The sequence below is a fragment of the Camponotus vicinus genome, unplaced genomic scaffold, assembly GCF_025532165.1.
Source record: "Camponotus vicinus isolate PSW18456_S1 unplaced genomic scaffold, iyCamVici1.0 SCAF_4, whole genome shotgun sequence".
NCBI lineage: Eukaryota > Metazoa > Arthropoda > Insecta > Hymenoptera > Formicidae > Camponotus > Camponotus vicinus.
In genome coordinates this window covers 19,584,303-19,603,459 of record NW_028141976.1, presented here as the reverse complement: position 1 = coordinate 19,603,459, position 19,157 = coordinate 19,584,303, and the positions used below count along the sequence as shown (strand labels likewise).

Below are 19,157 nucleotides of genomic sequence, written 5' to 3'. Positions count from 1 at the left end.
TTCACAGAACACTCTCGCTCCAGGCGCGTATATCGAATGTTCTAGTCTGGTTAGTATGCTGGATTCTTGAATTATTTTACGACAAAGTTAGTAAGAATTTAGATTTTATTTTTACTTGTACGTTTATTTTAAGCGCCTTTCGAAAAAGTTAAGTTTTAGTGAAATTATGATTTCTGTAACGATACCTACGTGATTCATCAGATCAGATGAAATAATTGAAAATCTATTTCGTGAAAAACGGTTAAAAAGAATGTTAACATTTTATGTATATAAAGTATTTAAATAAGGATCGTCAGTTCGTCAGATCTGCAGTTAGTCTATAAAAATAAGTGTCCAGAATTCACTATGAAAAGGATGCAGTACGGTTTTGAACTCCTTATCGGAGTGCTTTGTTAGTGTGAGTCCCCTCGCCTCTCAGAAAACCGGGTACTTTTTATAGGAGATGAGATTATTATTTTTTTAATCTTCATCACTATCACTCTCAATTACTGGAATGTAATTGTATTTCTTGAATACTTCGCTGAGTATTTCGGCCGGTTTGAAAATTTTTGATAAATACCTAGCATGAGATAAATAATACACCACTGCAGCAATATGAGAGCAACAACCAACAGACCGTTTGCCATTGGCACATTCACATGTGTAATGTGTCAAACCAGAAACACCAACACTGTTAGGTTTATATCTTAAGAAGCATTGATATGCTGTTCGACAAATATAACGAGATGGAACTTTCAATTTGAGTACATTTGACTGATCTTTAACATACTCAATTTTTAGTTTACCATCTTTGTCAACCATTTCTGCCAAATATGATATGGCTTGACCGCGTTGGTATGAACCGGTGAATAAGATTTTCAAATCTCTTTCTGTCATTTCTACTAACTTTGTCGTAAAATAATTCAAGAATCCAGCATACTAACCAGACTAGAACATTCGATATACGCGCCTGGAGCGAGAGTGTGCTGTGAAAGCGTGGTACCGCGCCGCATGCATGATTTTCATCATTTTTCGCCATGAAGTACCTCTACGAAAAATTTGGAAAAAATAGATGTTAAAGCAGACATTTTAAGATTTAAAAAAAAAAAAAATTGGAGGTGTATCTCTAAAACATAACCTCAAAAAAAATTTTGAAAAATTCAAAAATTTTTTTTACTCGTATTTTTGGTCAGAATTTTTTTTTTAATTTATTCTTAAAATAGTCTTGTTGATGTTCATAACATATATTTTTTTCATCAAAATCGGTTCAGTCGTTTTCGAGAAAAATCACTTTATTGATTTTGCTTTCCCTCTCCATAACTCCTACAAAAATGCAATTTTAAGGTTGATATTTACAGGATTTTTTAGACACATAGATGCCAATCTATGATGCCAATCTCGACTTGATACGGGCGGGGGCAACTTTTACATGCTTATCCCCCTAGGCCCTTTAAATGAAATCCTGGCGTAAATATTGAAAGAAGACCGCGCTATGTCATTTCGCGACATTTCGAAATCCTGAAACGGCCGGTCGTTAAACGGAAAACAGCTCTCAATGCTTACACATTCACGTATACGTATCATATGACACACAACATCATATGTACATACATTGCAACACACAAGAGTGCACGTAGATGCGGGTGTAATTCTGCTGATATGAACTCAGATCGAAAGCTGTTTCCTTGCACCGCGTTTTATGAAAAAAGATAGCACTCTCACGTGAAAGCCAGCATGCTGTTTGATACTTTCGTATTCGTAATCATTTGGCGGATGTAACGCGCTGTATGGTCAATTTACTGTGCGCGTTTTGAATTTTTATTCGTCGGGAAAACATCATCTGCTACGAGTCTCTTATTTGTGTCCCCGCCTATATCTTTTCTATTTTGTTACTTTTTTGCAAAAAAAATGTTTGCAGTGAAATCAAATATTACATTCTTGAAGAATGTTATTTTATCATCAAAATTAATTTCTTAAAAATAAAATTTAAAAGAATGAAAGGAATGTTATAAAAAAAGATATAATATTTTATATTTGTGTGCTTCTTTTTTTCTCTTTTTTAAAAATAAATTTAACATTGTTTAGTTAAATATAATAATTACTGAGAGAATAATATATTAGAGTAAAAAAAAATTTATTTTATTTTTAATCCTAAAAAACAAATTACTCAAGATTAAAGGAATATGTAGTCTGTTGTGGAAGAAGTACCGATTTTGCTTAATTAATAAAATTAGTATATCACTCTTTCAAAACCGAAAAGAATATCAAAACGTCAATGCGACAATTTTACAAAAAGAGAGAAAAAAGTAATACTGGCTGCAGTAATTCCGCGGAGACGTCTTTATTTTTATTCTTGTACCATTCTTACTTTCGCGTTACGCATATCGATGAAATAAAATTGAGTTTCGTATGAAAAGATTTCGTGGTACTTTTGTCACATCATAAATGATAAAAATTTTTATTCGCACTACAATATTTATTTTGTTCATTTAGTTAAGAGATACGAATGAATATGAATTATTTATAAAAATATACACAGTGGAGAATTATGTACAATAATTACGAATAAGATTTTCTTGACAGCGTTTAAATTATTTACAGAGTATTTAGAACACAGTATTGAGATCTCAATAGATCGTAAGTTTTAATTGCATGTTTTAATTGGTAAAAGTAAAATGAATGTTTCAAAGAGACATTCAAATGACATACGCAATTTTATCAGAAATAATAAATATTAATACACGATAATAATTTATACGCTTAAATTATAACACTTTATGAGATTCAATTTCTTTGATTTTTATCATAAAAATGCTTTGTCATATATACATATATATGATTTCTTATTTTCCGTTTTATGCTTTTTCGATTCGAGATCTCTTCGCAAAGAAGCTTTTCGTGCGATCGCTTCCAATTATTGTGGAAAAAGCTGCCAATTAGGAAACGCATTCGAATTACGTCTATTGAAAGCAACAGCAGCGAGTACAAGCACCCAGCGAAGAAACCAATTCAATAAAAAGCTTGTAAATCATCTATAATATGATTTTTATTTCCACGACATCACTCTTTTGACAGTCTTATGAAAAATGAAAATTATATAAAAAATTAAAAATGACATTTAAAATTAACAAATATTTAAAATTATAAAGAAATACAAAGAATCCAAGAATGATAATTTTTCTAATTTAAAAATATAAAAAATAGAAAATTATAATTCTTTTCAAATGTAAATATTTCAAGATTTTTCAAATTTATTTCTTTGGAAATATTTTAAAAAGTGATTTGTTATATATTATATTATATTATTTTACACATTTACGAGATTTTCTTGGTGCTATTTATTCTTCTGAATAACAAAATAAATCACAAATTTCTTTCATTACATAAAGTCATATCCATTAGTAACAACTTAAACATATATTTTCTACTTTGTGAATTTCTTATTTCTTACTTTTATGAATTTCTCTCTCTTCATTTACTAAGTTTTTGAAAAACACAGAAATAAATGGTGTAACTTACAGAAGCGGGAAATCCGGCAGAGAAAAGGTCGACTTTGCGAAATACGTTGAAATAAACGCGATTGGATTAAACCAGTGGCAACATACACGCGAATAGGCAAAAGAGCTCATTCTTATTTCTGGCAAGGTTCACTGCGCGTTGTTCGCAAAATGGAAATGAAGCCGGGAGTAATTTGCGTTTGAATGACCGCCCTTACTGCGCCTTACTCATTTTCTCCATTCATTTCTGACATTTTGATTCTGTCTTTTTACCGACTACCTTTTCCGCAAAGCTAATCGTTGACAGAGTAATACTCGAATGATTTCTTTGGAGTTTTTCTCATTGTTTCGCTGATTGTTCTTTATTTAATCACGACCTATTTTAAAAATTAATAGTTATAATAATAGTACAATAATAATTATAGAAATAATTATAGAAAATTAAATATATAAGAATGTATCATATTGACCTTTCACAACATATTAATAAAACAAAATTAATAAAAAAAAGTAATAAAAAAGATAAAATTTGTACATGTATATAAATTTTTCTTTTAATATTTTAAGATTAAATAAATCTTAAAATATCAAAATTATAAATTGCTAAAAAGAAATCATTTAGATACAGAATTTTTCAATAATATAGTATTGTGTTAGGAAAATAAAAATTTTGTTAAAATAAAACGTTACAGATTTTTTTCGACAATTGCAGTGACTTCATTGTACAGCGTGTAATATTACTTGACAATTGGCGATAAATGGATATTGTGATGTGCCATGAACATGACATTCACGGTATCAATTATCGAAAAATTATTCATCGTGCGTTATCTCTGCATCTCAATGACGCGTTTTACAACATCCGCTACGTTTGTTTCGCTGAAAATCGGTTCGGTGCGCGCAAGCAAGAATAAAATGACCATTCGTTGGTTGAAATAAAATGTACGATGTAAAATACGGTAATGAAAACATGACGAGAAGCAAATATTGGTTCGTATTTATAGTTGAAGAATGCAAAAATTAGTTTCCCGTTTGATGAACAAATATACAATATTAACATCGAAAATTTATCGAAAGTTTATTTAACTTTAATATATATGACAAGAAATAAAACTAGATCTTATCTTATGCGAATATCGTGCTTTAATATTAAGCTTTCATTTTTCATTTGCATCACTATTATATAATATAGAAAACTGAATTTAAAATGTTATAATATCGAAAGATATGCGTTTTTTGCAAAAAAAATATTTAGCAGTGCTTGTAGAATCGAGAAGACAAAATTCTCCTTGAGATTTTGCCTTTGATCTTCTATGCGGTTCCAGGGACACATTCGGGTCACTGACTGTCCTTTCGAGGTCACATCAACCATGCGCAGAAACAGATGAGATTACAAGAATCGTGCCTTAGAATCTTGCAATGACGTCTTTTAGGCTCATGGGCTTCTCTCTTTCATTTAAATTCTGTCTTAATTAAACTTGAATTCCGTTTGCCCACCGAATAGCTATCCGATTAAATATAAAATTGAAGCTGTTCTTTTTCTGATTTAGGATTAATAAACTGTGTTGTCATATTGCATATCTTTTTTATATTTTAGTAGAGTTATTTTTACATTTAAGCAGAGTTGAAATATGCATGAATTACGATTGTCTAATAATTGAGAAATGTAATATGATATTGAGAGAGATAAATACTCTGACAATTTTATGTCAAATATATTATATGACAAACGTTATTAAACATATAACTATGCAGGCTACATATGAATAATGTTTTGTATGAAATAAAACAAATAATACATGAATATATAATGCATGAATATGTACTGTAATTTTTTTGTTAAATTTAATACTAATAACAGTATTTTAAGTATTTAAATGCATTTATACAATATATAATATAATTATCTTGTTTCATGAACGGCTATAAATATTATTAAATACATTTAAATTAACATAGTTATACACATACAAATTTAATGACTTTTATTTATTTTATTTATTTATTTTAGTAAAACTTTCTATGATATCAATAATAATGCGCCGCCAATAAATATATAAGTGAGATTATGATTGTCGTTCCTTTTCCAAATGCGTTTTGCTCTAAAAAGCTTATGAATCTCGATATATTTTACGTGAATTCTTCTCGACGTTCCCCAAGTGGCATGCAATTTCACGGGACCGAGACGCTCCTCTAATGCACTCGCGCAATTATGAAATCTCAAGTCTCGTACGATGCGGAAACGCGACGAGCAAGAAACTCAGACGGGAAATCTCTGCTCTTCCAACGAAATTCCCTTTGTCCGAGAGAACGACATAAGAAGTCGTGAGTGGCCGCCTTGACAAATTATTGTCAGTCGCATTCGAGCCACTCTACCGCTTCTTTCCCGTCAAACTGCGAAATGGGAACGTATATCAGAAGAGCAAGCGCGCACATTACACACACATATAGTATATATATATACACATATATATACACACACATACATGCATACATACATATATAGACATTTTCTTTCGAAAATGCCATTGCGCTGAAATATTAGCGCGCGCGGATTTGCTATTTAACACTTATATACTTACGTCAATATATTTTACGATAAAAGTTTCGTAACATACATTTTCTTTTGCCAAATAATATAATGCGTAATCTTCTCAATTACAAATTATTTTTATAATACTTTTATATGAGATATATTCTACTATTTGTTGGAAAAAAATAGTTATGTGTATAAAATTTAAAATTGTAAAAAAATAAATCAGTAAAGTAAGTTATATTAAGCAAAGCAGATTTTTTTTATTATGAATGCTTATTTCTTGTATATATAAATAATATCGCATTATAAAATCATGTAAATTCTCTTTGCCAATATAATAATTGTTAATTAGATTTTATTTTATTTTTATATTTACTTCTTTTCTTTGGTATGTTAAAATTTCGTAATATTTGTATGCATTATGCAATATTGCTTAAAATAATGATTATAAATGAAAAATCTGTCGATGACACAAAACGTAATTTTCATTATATCATTAGACTAATAAGAGAAATTTTAATCGATCACGAGAGAATTAGCTTCTTATTTTCTCATGCGAAAAATTTAGAAAGACATTTATGAGTAGCATCGCTATTGGCAGCAAGGACGTGCCTCAAACTCCATATACGATACACCGCCTCTGTTTACCATTACTTAAGGCACTTGTCACGTACGGAAACTCGCGTATATACGAAACGCCTGGCGTTTACACAGGATCTTTCGCTATTTACGCCATATAAATCTCGAAACACTGTGCTTTTCTTGGGTGGAAAACGTAGTCTCGAAAGTACATATTCAAACACACCATCACCGTTTGTGGACTCCTTTGCTAGTATCGAAAGCAAATGGTTTCTGCGAATGCGTTCAAAATCCATCGTATTCGATTCATTTATTTGTTTAAGAGAGAAAGAAAGAGAGAGAGAGGGAGGGAGAATCCAATAAAAGACACATCATATCTCATTTAACAATCCCTAATTCCCGCGTAAAATATTTTAAAATTACTTAAATATCAGCATTATTTAAAAAATGGTAGAAGACTTCTTTCTCTATAACTTTTTATTTTTATTTATTTTAATTTTTACTTATTTCAATTTTTATTTTTATTTTTATTTTTATTTTTATTTTTATTTGCTGAAATACATATAATTTATTAATAGATATTAACGATTAATTATTAAGAAACATAAAATAATTAAAATGTACGTTAATGTTATGAATCTTACTACCAAGCTCATGTCTCTCGCGAAATTTTACGTCTTTTTAACGTGCAGAATTTCGTAGCCGATCAATCAGGACGATTGAAACGAAATTCATACAAACGCACTTCGTTGGAATAGGTAATCAAACAGCTTGATTTCTCTCTTTGCAAGTCAAGTAGTCACGTTTGCTTCACACGAATTGCTCTCGTACTGCTTTTTTTATTCACGAACCAATCGAATATCTTATTTTTGATGAACCGCGTAATTTCGAAAAAGGAATTAATAATGACAAATGGTATATTGCGGTTTACTTAATGGATTATTATTTTTTCCTAATTGTATTTTAAAAATAACTAAATAAATAAATTGTATTTTCTAATTGTATTTTAAAAAGATTTTATCTATTCTTTTCTATCTTATATACAAGCAATATCTTGTTATATCTTACAATTCCACTACAGTAGATACAGCCTCGTGTCATAAATTATTTTGTATCTTATCGCCGAGCGATATTCTCCAATACTCTCATAACTCGCTATAATAGGATAACATTGACTCCAATGCAATAATAGCTTGCGTTCAATCGACAAAGTTTTTATTAGACTGCCGTCCGTGTTTCAGAATTTAGATTCAATTACGGTAAAAGCGTATCGCGCGCGCTATCGTAAGCTGCCGCTACGTTCTATGCGCGGTAATCTTAAAATCATATAAAACATTCAGAAGACCCATCGAGGAAATAGTCCGGGAAATGTAGTTCCGAAAGTCATTGAATTATGAAGCGGGGACAATGGATTGCAGGAGAAGATGAAGGAGAAGGAAAAGGAGGAGGAAGAGAAGGCTGGTTTCTGCGCGCGTGGTCAGACCAAATACGAGACGTAAAACTTGCAAATCAATTCAAGAACGAGCATCCTACATCCTGCTTTAATGCGTACTCTTTCTCGAAATCTCAAAAGAGAGCACGAGATTTATTAAATCACTCTCGGGACACACTCACATTTCGCCGGTCAGCCGTAACGATTTCTTTCGACTTGGCTGCGCAACGAATCGATCTTCCGCTCTTGAGCGGAATATCCAACACAGAGAAAACGAGAAATTTTTCGTTGAATTTTCCTCTCGAATTGAGATTCCAGGACCGAAGGAGTTCCTGGGACGAGTCCCCCTTTCCGTTCGGCAATTTCAAAAAACTTTCTTTCGGACTTTGTGATCTCTTTCATGGTTTGCGGTTGATCTTGAATTTCGGCACGTCGGTCATTTTGAAACGCGCGGTTTCCGCAGTTTCTGCAGAATTTCGTTGATACTCTGGGGAAAGCGACTCGCACGAGAAATTGTAGAATCTGTTCTAAAGACGAACGATTGCCAAGAATGTGAATCTAGCATGAATAATACCAGGAACGAGATTAATATGTTAAATGTTATTGTTATCGACTTGTTTATAGAAATGCATTATTTCTATGCTTTTCCAATTAGTATGCAATAATTTCTGCTACGATATTTTACATATAAGTGCTTTGCTCGCTTGAAGAAGTAATTAGGATGCAGTAATTTCTGCTACGATATTTTATACATAAGTGCTTTGCTCGCTTTAAGAAGTGTGAATGCGTCAAATCAAAAATATCTAAATATTTACATGAAAATATTAATAATTAGAAAGACATAATTAACAATGATTGGCATATTGAATTTATGCTCGTATTTGTTTCTGTATTTACATTATTAATTTAACTTTGCTTTTCTTTTTACTTATTATACCATCAGTTTCAGAGCGAGCTCCTTTTTGATTGTTTATTAGTTTTTTCCAATTGTATTGCTATTATTTATACAGACATATGATATTCAATTTCTTCTTATCTACATCGTAATACTTATAAGTTTTGCATATTTTAATATTTCTCCAAAATTATTTATATCAATGACACATTCTTCAATATTTTGCAATGTTCGTTTTTAATTAATTAATTTTTATTTAGAATTTCATCTTAAAAATTATAATTATATATATAACATATGTTATAAATAATATATATAAGGTATACATAATATATGAGAGTATAATAATATAAGAAAGATGATTATGAAATGTTTTTTACACAATGCTTAAACTTGCGCTAATATAATTGAAAAATTAATCAATTTTTATAGTTTCAAAAGAAATTGAATTGCGCCACATTTTTGTAGAATTTGAAAATTTTTACGCTTGCTTTTGTACTTTCCATTCGTGCGTAAAAATATCGCGAATTTTTCTTTCTAAACGTCTCACCCCTAACAATGCTGCGAACATTCAACTGAAATAATTTTTTGCTTCCGAAGAAAATATTTCGAATATTTCAGTTCGTGCATCTTATGCATTACTTTATTCTTCCTCGAAATAAATTCCACGTTATCGAAGATATCCTCACCTTCTCTTGAAAATGCTTTGCTTGTTTTTTACAAAACGACTAACTAAAGCGACTTTCCTCATCAAGGAGAAGCCTTCATTCGACTTCTTTATTACAAATTCTTTAGTCAATTTTCCGCGATTCCTTCGGCATGAAATTCGCCTTGTCTAAGAAAACGTCTAAGTTAGAGAAATTCGCATATCGATGGCAGTTTTCCGCGGATCTGCATCTCTCGATCGAGAGCTCCGCTAAATTCCTTTTGGAACGAATCTCATACTGAATCTGCGAAGAAATCCATTCAATTCGTTGCGTGGCGTGACCTGTGCTCTTCTATGATTTCTTTCTCATAACTGGTTCGAAAATTCTCTTTTGCGAATGTCTGTCTCGTACAATTCCTCGATGATGTTTTTTGCGCCTTTGAATTCTATTTCACGATCCACTCGTTCCAACTACTCAGTTAGACTTAATGCTAAAAACTGTCGATCCTTGGGATAATTTCTGGGGATCCTTGCAGTAATTTCTGTTATGATTTCTAAGATTTGGCCTTTAGATGCTCAGCGTTCGATAAAGTCAGCAAGCTTGCAGAATTTCTAGTACATGAAGAATAAAATTTTTTCGACAGAACATTTTTTAGACTATCCGCATGATTACTTTAAAATTTTTCCCTTCTAAAAATAGATGAAAATAGTCGATAAAATATTTGGAGGCGTGATGTTTTATTATTTTTTCAATATCGAGTAACATTTTATATATTGTCTTACAGAAGCATGAACGAGAATTTTTCTAATTGCCGTAACGCACGCCAAATGCCAAATATTAGTTTTGGTTATGTTTGGTTTTCATGTCAAAATTAAACACAAAATTTGTACAATACATATTATTGTCGCATATGGTTTTCGTTCGATATTTTCCAAATATTTGTTCTGATGTTCAATAAGTATTTTTAGCTATTTTTTATAATTTATCAATATTATTTAAATTAATGATATTAGTCTTTGTTTTGCATAATTTGAAAAATATAATTTTTACAAATAAAAAATACAAAAAGTACATTTAAAAAAATTTAGATTATTTAGTCAGCATAATTCATCGATTAGTCAGATCTGAAGATGTAATAATAACCAGGCTAAAAATAATATTATTAATTATTATTTATCTGGTTTAAATAACGTGACGAAAGTATTAATTAATTATTTTAATGTTTGCATGTTCGTTGAATTAGCTTACGCGTGAAGGCAAGGCTAACAAGATTTTTGCGCAAGGTAAAAAGATACCAACGATGACTCTGAAAATCCTTGGTTGCAGCGTCACCTCCATGCCGGAAGGCTTGATCCTTTGCGGTCAACTCAAGCGTACATTTTCCAGCTCTCGTGCGAAATGTAACAAGAAAACAGCTCTCGTATGGCACGTTGTTCATTTTCCGCCAGTTTGCTAACTGCTTTTTCATATAATAGGATCAACGTTTGCTTGCGCGATTTAATTTAACGCAAAACCGTTGTCGAGCGTTTTCGTCTAGCAAAAAAGTGAAAATAGCAAAGAGAAGAAATGATAGGATTCGCGCAATACAATTGATTCAATTCAATTACGAGACAGCTACGCTAGCGAACAAGCTTACGGGAAGAAATCGATGTAATTGCACTCGTTCTTGGTACTGGATTACGCCGAAAATTAGATTCTTTGGCGCTGCAAATCCTTTAACAGCTTTCACGACTTTGTCGTTTAGTCCGCCGCACCTTTAATCATCCGTTTTCGCGTTACCTTTGATCTTTTGTAAAATTTAGTTAACAACATGCTGGTAAAATTAACATATAAAACATTTAAACGTTTTATAATTTTAATTACTTTATAATTTTAGGAAACTAAATTTATCGGAACATTTATAGATTAATTAATTATAGGTATATAAAAATATATTGTTATAGTATTTTCAAAAATGTAATAATTATTAAGTAATATGAAGAATAATATATATAATAGAGAAATGCTTAACATCCTTTATATACTTAAAATTCATATTTTATATTATAATTAATTATTTACTAAACATTCACTGTTATCAATATACATCATGTAATAATTTTTTTATAACATGTTTCACAGCAGATTTGTAATATATTTTTTATTAATACTTTAATGAAAACATAGTGTGAAACAGAGAATATTATATACACGCACAAATATACATGTATACTTCAGATTGAAGAATTGAAAGAAAAAAGTTAATGAATAAATATGTACAGTTAAAACAAATTTCGATATAAGAAACCACCATCAATTCGGATTTGAATACGAATTTTTCAAAAACGCATTATTTTTATAATTTTACAAACGATTTGCATAAAATTAGTAATATTTTTTTTCTGCGTGCAATTGATGGCAATTCAGTACTAATTAATGGATGCAATCTCACGACGACATTGAGTAGTGAATCGAGTATGAATTTTTTCATCTTGTCGACATATCGCCATGAATCGTATTTACATCGACGCTGAATGATGATACGTGAACGCTCTTCAACATCAAACGCAGACGAGACTAGGACACTTTAATGAAGCGTTCTGCCAATTCGAGTGTCCCGTATGTTGCTTCTACATATATTACAAGCATGCACGCTCATATTGGTTGAAATTAAATTGAAGGCGATCGACTTCATTCATTTTAGATACTTCTGTTTTTATGTCGCACCTTGTAAGACTCATTTTTTGGCGGTTTTATATGCATTTCGAGTTGCAAATGATTTCTGCTTCATCTGTTGACTCTTCTTATGGAATATTTTTATCATCTTCATTATTATTATTAAAAAAATAATATTTAAGATATTGTAATATTTTTTACATACACACATACATCTTTTTTATTAGTCCTATATTATTGGCAATAATACTGAAGATTATCTAAGAATGTTATATTTCTCTAAATACATGATATAATCCATGCATATCCTTTTACTTTCGTTATTACTATATAATTACTATATAAATTATTATTTAATACCGATTATAATATTTAAGATAATTCAAATTTCTCTTTTTCTCTAAAAATTCTTATGTGTATTTTGTTACTTCGACAATGTCGACTTTTATATGACAAATGGAGTGTTTTTAATTTTCTCTTAATACTGTGACCACATATCTAATTGTAAGATTATCGATCTCTCTACCATATTGAAACGAATACGAGAGGTCGCGTTCATCACTGAAATTCGTCTCATCAGGGCGTGGATCGCGCGTGTCTTTATGCTTGTACGAGAAAGCACACATGACGCATCAACTCACACACAATACAAGAAGACGGACTCCTCGACTATCAATGATCTAGAGTCGAGCTCCTCAAGTTCCTTTGATTTTTCTCTCTGATCTCGCAAAAGAGAATATGAGCTACGTCACGTTACACACAGAAAAACAAGAAAAAATTGATGATAAAGAAAACAGAATGAAAAAGAGACAAAATACAGATGACGAGAAAATAAAACGAAATGAGAGCAAACAGACGAAGTGTAAGAATACTAAGAAGTATAAGAAAAATATAAGGAACGGGATATCGTAAGATCGGGAAGATATTGTCGACTGATCACGAGAGCGAGTCTCTCTTTCTGTCTTCCAGGCACGGCGGAGACAGACGCGGTACAGGCACTCTTGGCTCGTTACCTTCAGCGTCGCCTTCAAGGCTCTCAGCTATCAACACCGCCTCCGCCGTCGGTCCTCTTCAGTAACGATCATCGGGCCCGCGTCCGACAAGTCGCCCAGCAGAGGAGCCTGACCGGCAATACTCTATCACGAAATGTCAGCGACAAGGACGGTGATCAGAATCCCATTTCTGAGGATTATGACGATTACGAAGATGACCTCCAGGGCTACGAGGACAGCGAGAGGAGCAGAACCAGATTCGATCTTCTGGCTGGTAAATCGCGACTTACCTTGAAATCAATAACAGCGACCGGTAGGAAGAGGCTTATCATTCCATTTGACACGTTTTCATGAGACACATTATTGACGATCAGTGCTTTCCTGCTTTGTTCGTTGATTATTTTCTTTTTCATGGCGAAAGAGATTCCATTGTTGCATGGATAAGAAACGAGAAATAAGAAAAAAAGGAGAAAAAGAAGGAGAAACTATACCTTTGACTGATATGATCATATTGTGTTTCTCCTAAATCCTAACTATATAATAGAAAAATAAAAAAACATGCAACATTAATATATAAAAAAAAATCTATTGCAAATAATAATGGTTATTAGAATCTCACACAAGAAAGATATTAAAATACTTTCTAAAACAATGTCTTCAATGCGCACACACCCAACAATATTATAATTTTAATTCATTTACCCAATTTTTTAACGATTTAATTAAAAAATTTCCATATGCATTTTCGTAATATAATTTGTTATACGAAATATAAGAAAACGCATCAAAGCTTATGTTTCCTATGATTTTGAATCTATCAATGGAGCAAAATTATTGTCAGTCGACTGTAATGCATTGACATGGGTTTATGGAAGCATGCATTGACGTCACGATGCCCCGCTTCGAGCTTGAATCGCGTTGAACCGTGGTAAATCGTTCGGGATCTAGCATAGAACTGCATTAATGGCACGCTCTAGATCGTGAATAGTGTCACGACACGTTACAATACCAATCATCAATACCATTTTATCAATTTTGACGATTTAATGATTCTTATATTATAATTTATTAATTTTAAGTAGACAGCTAAATGTATTAGAATATCAGAATAATAAAGATAATTATTAAAGGTGGTACAGATGAAAAGAACAATAACTAAAATAACATTTATACACATTATGGAATTAAGACTAAATTTACTAGCACTTTTATGCCGAATAGTGATTTGTAATATACTTTTATGAATTCATCATTTAGTGCAAAAATATGCTTTTAACATATAAGAAGACAGCATTTTATTATGAAACATAGTGGAACATGTGAAAGGTTGAAACAATATTTATCCTTCGATATCTGTCTAGAATTGTTAAGTGAAAGAATACAGAAAGCTGAAAAATCCGGGTAGAATACGAAAAATAAGCAATACAGACAGAATGGTGATGAAAGTTTGGCAGTAACGTAAAATCGAATAGAATCGATATAGAGGGTAGCATTTCGTTGTCCGGTTTTCTATTTCAAAGTTTTGATGCAACTTTCGCAACCACGAAATGCCAATGGATTTTTCGATTCAAATATATTTGTAATTCATTTCGCAAAAAGATTAGATAACACTTTAATTTTTTGTTGTATCCAAAAAAATTTAGGATTTTGCATTAAATGTTTCTGATTTTCTCGAAATTCTTATATAATTTATATATATTTGTTTATTGATGTTATATAAAAGTCGACAAATAACAATCTATACATTTTTGACAATACATCAATATTGAGCAAAATATTTATTTGATCTATATTCCAAAGAGAATACGAAGTCATGGTATCGTAATATGTGAAAAAAATATAATGTTATATAATAGTTTTGCAAAATATTTTTTCTAAACGATTTTAAATCAAAAAGTCATATCGAGGACGATGCCATTGTGAGAAAATAAATTTAGAAGACTCAAATTAAAATAATTTTAATTTTTTTAATAAGATACAAGATATATAAATTTTCAATATGATACAAATTATCTTGCAACATAATAAATTATCATATAAGCATCATTTAATTTAACTAATATATTTTCATTTAATATGCAACAACTGAGAACTTGATTCAGTTTGATGTATTTAATAGAAAAATTTAACTTTGTATAATCGTTATATTTTCTTTAATTTATATGTATTGAATTCAGGAATTTTATTACAAAGACATAAAAACTTAGAAATTTAATGGGATATACACGATGATGGGAAAATTAAGTAAAATCAACTTTCGATCATTTTTCCAAAAAATATGTATAATATATATAACTTTATTATAATTTCGATAAAATTAACATAATTGATAAGGTTGATATATAAATATCGCATTCTAATCAAAATTTATCATTTTTCTTGTTTGTTTTGCTTATTGGAAAATGTCGACAAATTGACACGCAAAATACGGTGTTTGCCACTGAATGCTGGTAAAGAACTGTCATTCACTCAATAGTTTGAGAGATGAGCGACATAATGGGGATAGTGTGGAGGAAAACAGAAATTATCGATACTTTCCGCATGTTGTGTCAATATTTTTTCCCGTTGTCCCACTTGTCGTTTCTTTTTTCTTTTTGCTACAAAGATATTTCACGGACGCAATTTCTTTTTTACCCTGGCGATTTAACTCTGCGAATTCGATATTCCATCGGCCGCGTTGTCGTGAATTTAATTGAGCACAAGGGGTTCGATATTCGTCGAATGCAATATGCAATCGAGTGACCTATCCAATCAAATCCTCGTATGCTATCGACTGCACACCGACGCGGCGACAGATTCTTGATAAGTTTTATCCATTGCTTCTCCATTCTTGCGTTGTGATTTCTTCTCGTACTGTCATATATTTTCATCTTGAATTAATCAAGATATATGTTGCTCGAATTTTTCATTTTTGTCTGAAATTTTAATTTGCGACAAATATATTTTGCAACAAAATCATATATTATATATTATGTATCTCATGTTTTAATGTCATGTATTAAATAATTAAAACATATATCAATCTTTTATGAAATAGGAAGAAGATCTTATGCGCACATTTACTAAATAAAATAATTGTATAAATAAGATATTTATATAATTTATTTTGGCATTTCTTTGTTGAATCTAATGATTTCGGGGCGTAAACATCCCTAATGTGCCTAAAAGCTATTATGGACATTCACAGATTATCGACTTCACGCGCCATTTGGTTTGCTGAACGGGATCGTTTAAAATTTAAACTTGCATTCTCGATTCTCTTCTCCCATATTTGTCGTTTTTGCTGCACCTTTCATCGCCGTTCTTTTCTTTTCCAATCAACACTAATATGGAAGCAAATATCGAGGTGTTTTAAGTTTGCAATCAAGATAGAAAAGGAGAAAAAATGCTTGCATGCAAAATTGATGAAATGGGAAAAAAATAAAAACATCGAAAAAATGTGAAACATGTGATTTATAACTCATGGCCATCGCAATTAATATCAATGTGATTAATGGTTGATTGACATTTACAAGAAAATGCACTTTCACAATTTATTTAAAAAATTGTTTTATAATATTTGCGTACGTTGCAATTTTTGCATGCAAATTTTTTTTAAAATTAATCCACATAATTGATCAATAGAGATCATCAGATAAAATTAAAAAAAATATTAATATGCTAAAATATCAATAGCTCGACTTTAATTTAAAAATGCACACTATTTATACATTTTCTATTTTTTTTTCAATTTAATATAATTTCGTAAAATAAAAGTTATGTAGAATTGAATATTCACATGCAGATTTAATCATTTGTTAAAGCTTGATTACATTTAAATATTGATAACTAAAAAAAAAACTTTTAAAAATAAATAGGAATTTCAAACCTAAGAATGCTTAAAGTCACGTTAACGTTTTGCCATCAACGTGATCAACAGGCTTAAGACAATGCTGTCGATATTTCAAGCACAGAGCTTGGTAGGTGTGCTTTTATATGCACGCAACTCAAATTCAATAAGGATATCGCACGTTTGTTTCTCGATATACAGGATGTCAGAAACACGAAGACCCATTTTACGCAGGATTTTCGTTTATTCTTTCTCGCACGATTATTTCCGCAATTCGACGATGCTCTTGGAAAGGAAACGAGAACGAGAGCAAGAGAGGGATCGAAAAGGGAGATGAAAGGAATTGTCGACGGTACTTAAGATATCACTGCGACGGACCGGTTGTCTCTCAAAGGGGAACGTTTGTGCAGGGGTCATGCAAATATCCCCGAACGTTTGCCGTAGAACAGCTTGACAAAGACAAATAATACGCGGCGCTCGCAGGTGTATCTCATTCATGCAAATTTTTATGAAATTTTCATGAAGCAGAAGCGATACACCACGAAAAGTTTGAGCGCGGTATCGAGTAAGGCTCGTTTTTGAAGCATCAAAGTATACTAATCCGATGCAGTTTAAGTGGTTACACGCAATTGCAAACGCCATTTGAAGCATTTTCGAAAATGCCATTTGTCTCTGTCATAGGGTTTACCGATACTGTGCATATTATACAGGCGCGTATTTATCGTTACGAAATATCCACATAATCAAGATCAACGATTTATTCTTGATATATTTAACGAATAAGTAAAGAAATATATTTTTTTTCTATAAATTACATACAATTAATAAATGAGATAAGACATGGCCTCTTTTTTTCAACACAAATTCTCTTTACAGTTTAAAAATTATGTACATATGTTCGCATCCAAGAAGTAGCTAGAAATGAATTGTATAATTATCTTAAACTAAACAGACAATGAAAGAGAGAGAGAGAAAGAAAGACAGATCATCTTCCAATTGCGAAAGTGAGCAATACATCATTCTATTGTTGTGCGTGAGAACAATCTCGTCAGCGGCATTGCCAACGTGTGCGCGCGCGTTTCACGCTGTCTGGATTTTTCCGGAAGTCCGGACAGGTCAATTCGTCGCCCACGTAAAACGAGCATTGTACTACATTTGCGTGGCACAAACAAACGCGACGATCGGCGAAGAATCGCGAAAGCAAAATTGCGAGAGTGAGAATGCAAGCGCGCGCGCTTGTCCCGATATTTGTCCTGACAATTGTCTATTCTCACGTTATTGTTCGCCAACGCAACGCCGACAGAAATTATCAAGTCTCTTGAATAACGTGCAGCAATCGATATCGTCATCGTGTACGCGCTTTTGTTGTATCCATGAGAGCGATCACAGTGCATTAAAATTAAAACTATGCATTGTAGGATAGCAGATCTAATTCTTAAAGCTTATAGAATATGTTCGGAGCTTATAGTTTAGGCCGCTAATAGCAGTACTATTTAATCATTATAACTAATCTTTCATTTCTACTTAATTGTATAAAAAATAAAAAAGTTGAAAGGATTTTAAATATTGAAAATGAATATATTACAAGAAGATTGCGTATTGGAAATATGTATTACACAATAGAAAATTACAAATCCAAAATTTTTAAAATAAAAAATAAATCTTTTTCTTATTTCTAATAAATCTCATTTTGTGTTTTTATATTATATTAAACTCTCCGTTATTATGACAAGCAATTAAAAAGTACAATTCCGATACTTTTATATCCAAATTTTAAAATGTGTATTTTGAATTTTTTTATTTTACATACGATCTTTTCAATTATATTGCTTTATATTAGGCCAGAAAAAATGAACAATACAATTGAGACCTTATTTTAAAGACTGAATATTTAATTTTACATAATTTAATAACTTTCAATTTACTTTATCTTAGTTTTATAAAGAGTAACTATTTCTAGATAAAACAGTTACCAAAGGCCGTATAATATTGCGTATTGAAACTTTCCGGCAAATTATCGGCCACAAGAAAGGATGAAGTCTAACATCATTTTTCCACTATTTTGTGAAAAAGTTAATAATAATAATACTTTAGCAGATATTTTATCGAAGATAAA

The 19,157-nt window shown here is 31.1% G+C and overlaps 1 protein-coding gene across 8 annotated transcripts in view; it reads left to right on the top strand.

Moving 5' to 3' along the window:
• LOC145970871 (uncharacterized) overlaps nt 1–19,157 on the top strand; it is a 115,056-nt gene that overhangs the window by 48,626 nt on the left and 47,273 nt on the right. For all 8 annotated transcript variants that reach the window (XM_083097908.1, XM_083097906.1, XM_083097903.1 and 5 more), the window contains one exon: nt 13,190–13,486. In XM_083097908.1, coding sequence (XP_082954034.1) covers nt 13,190–13,486 — 297 coding nt within the window. The remainder of the gene's footprint in view (nt 1–13,189; nt 13,487–19,157) is intronic.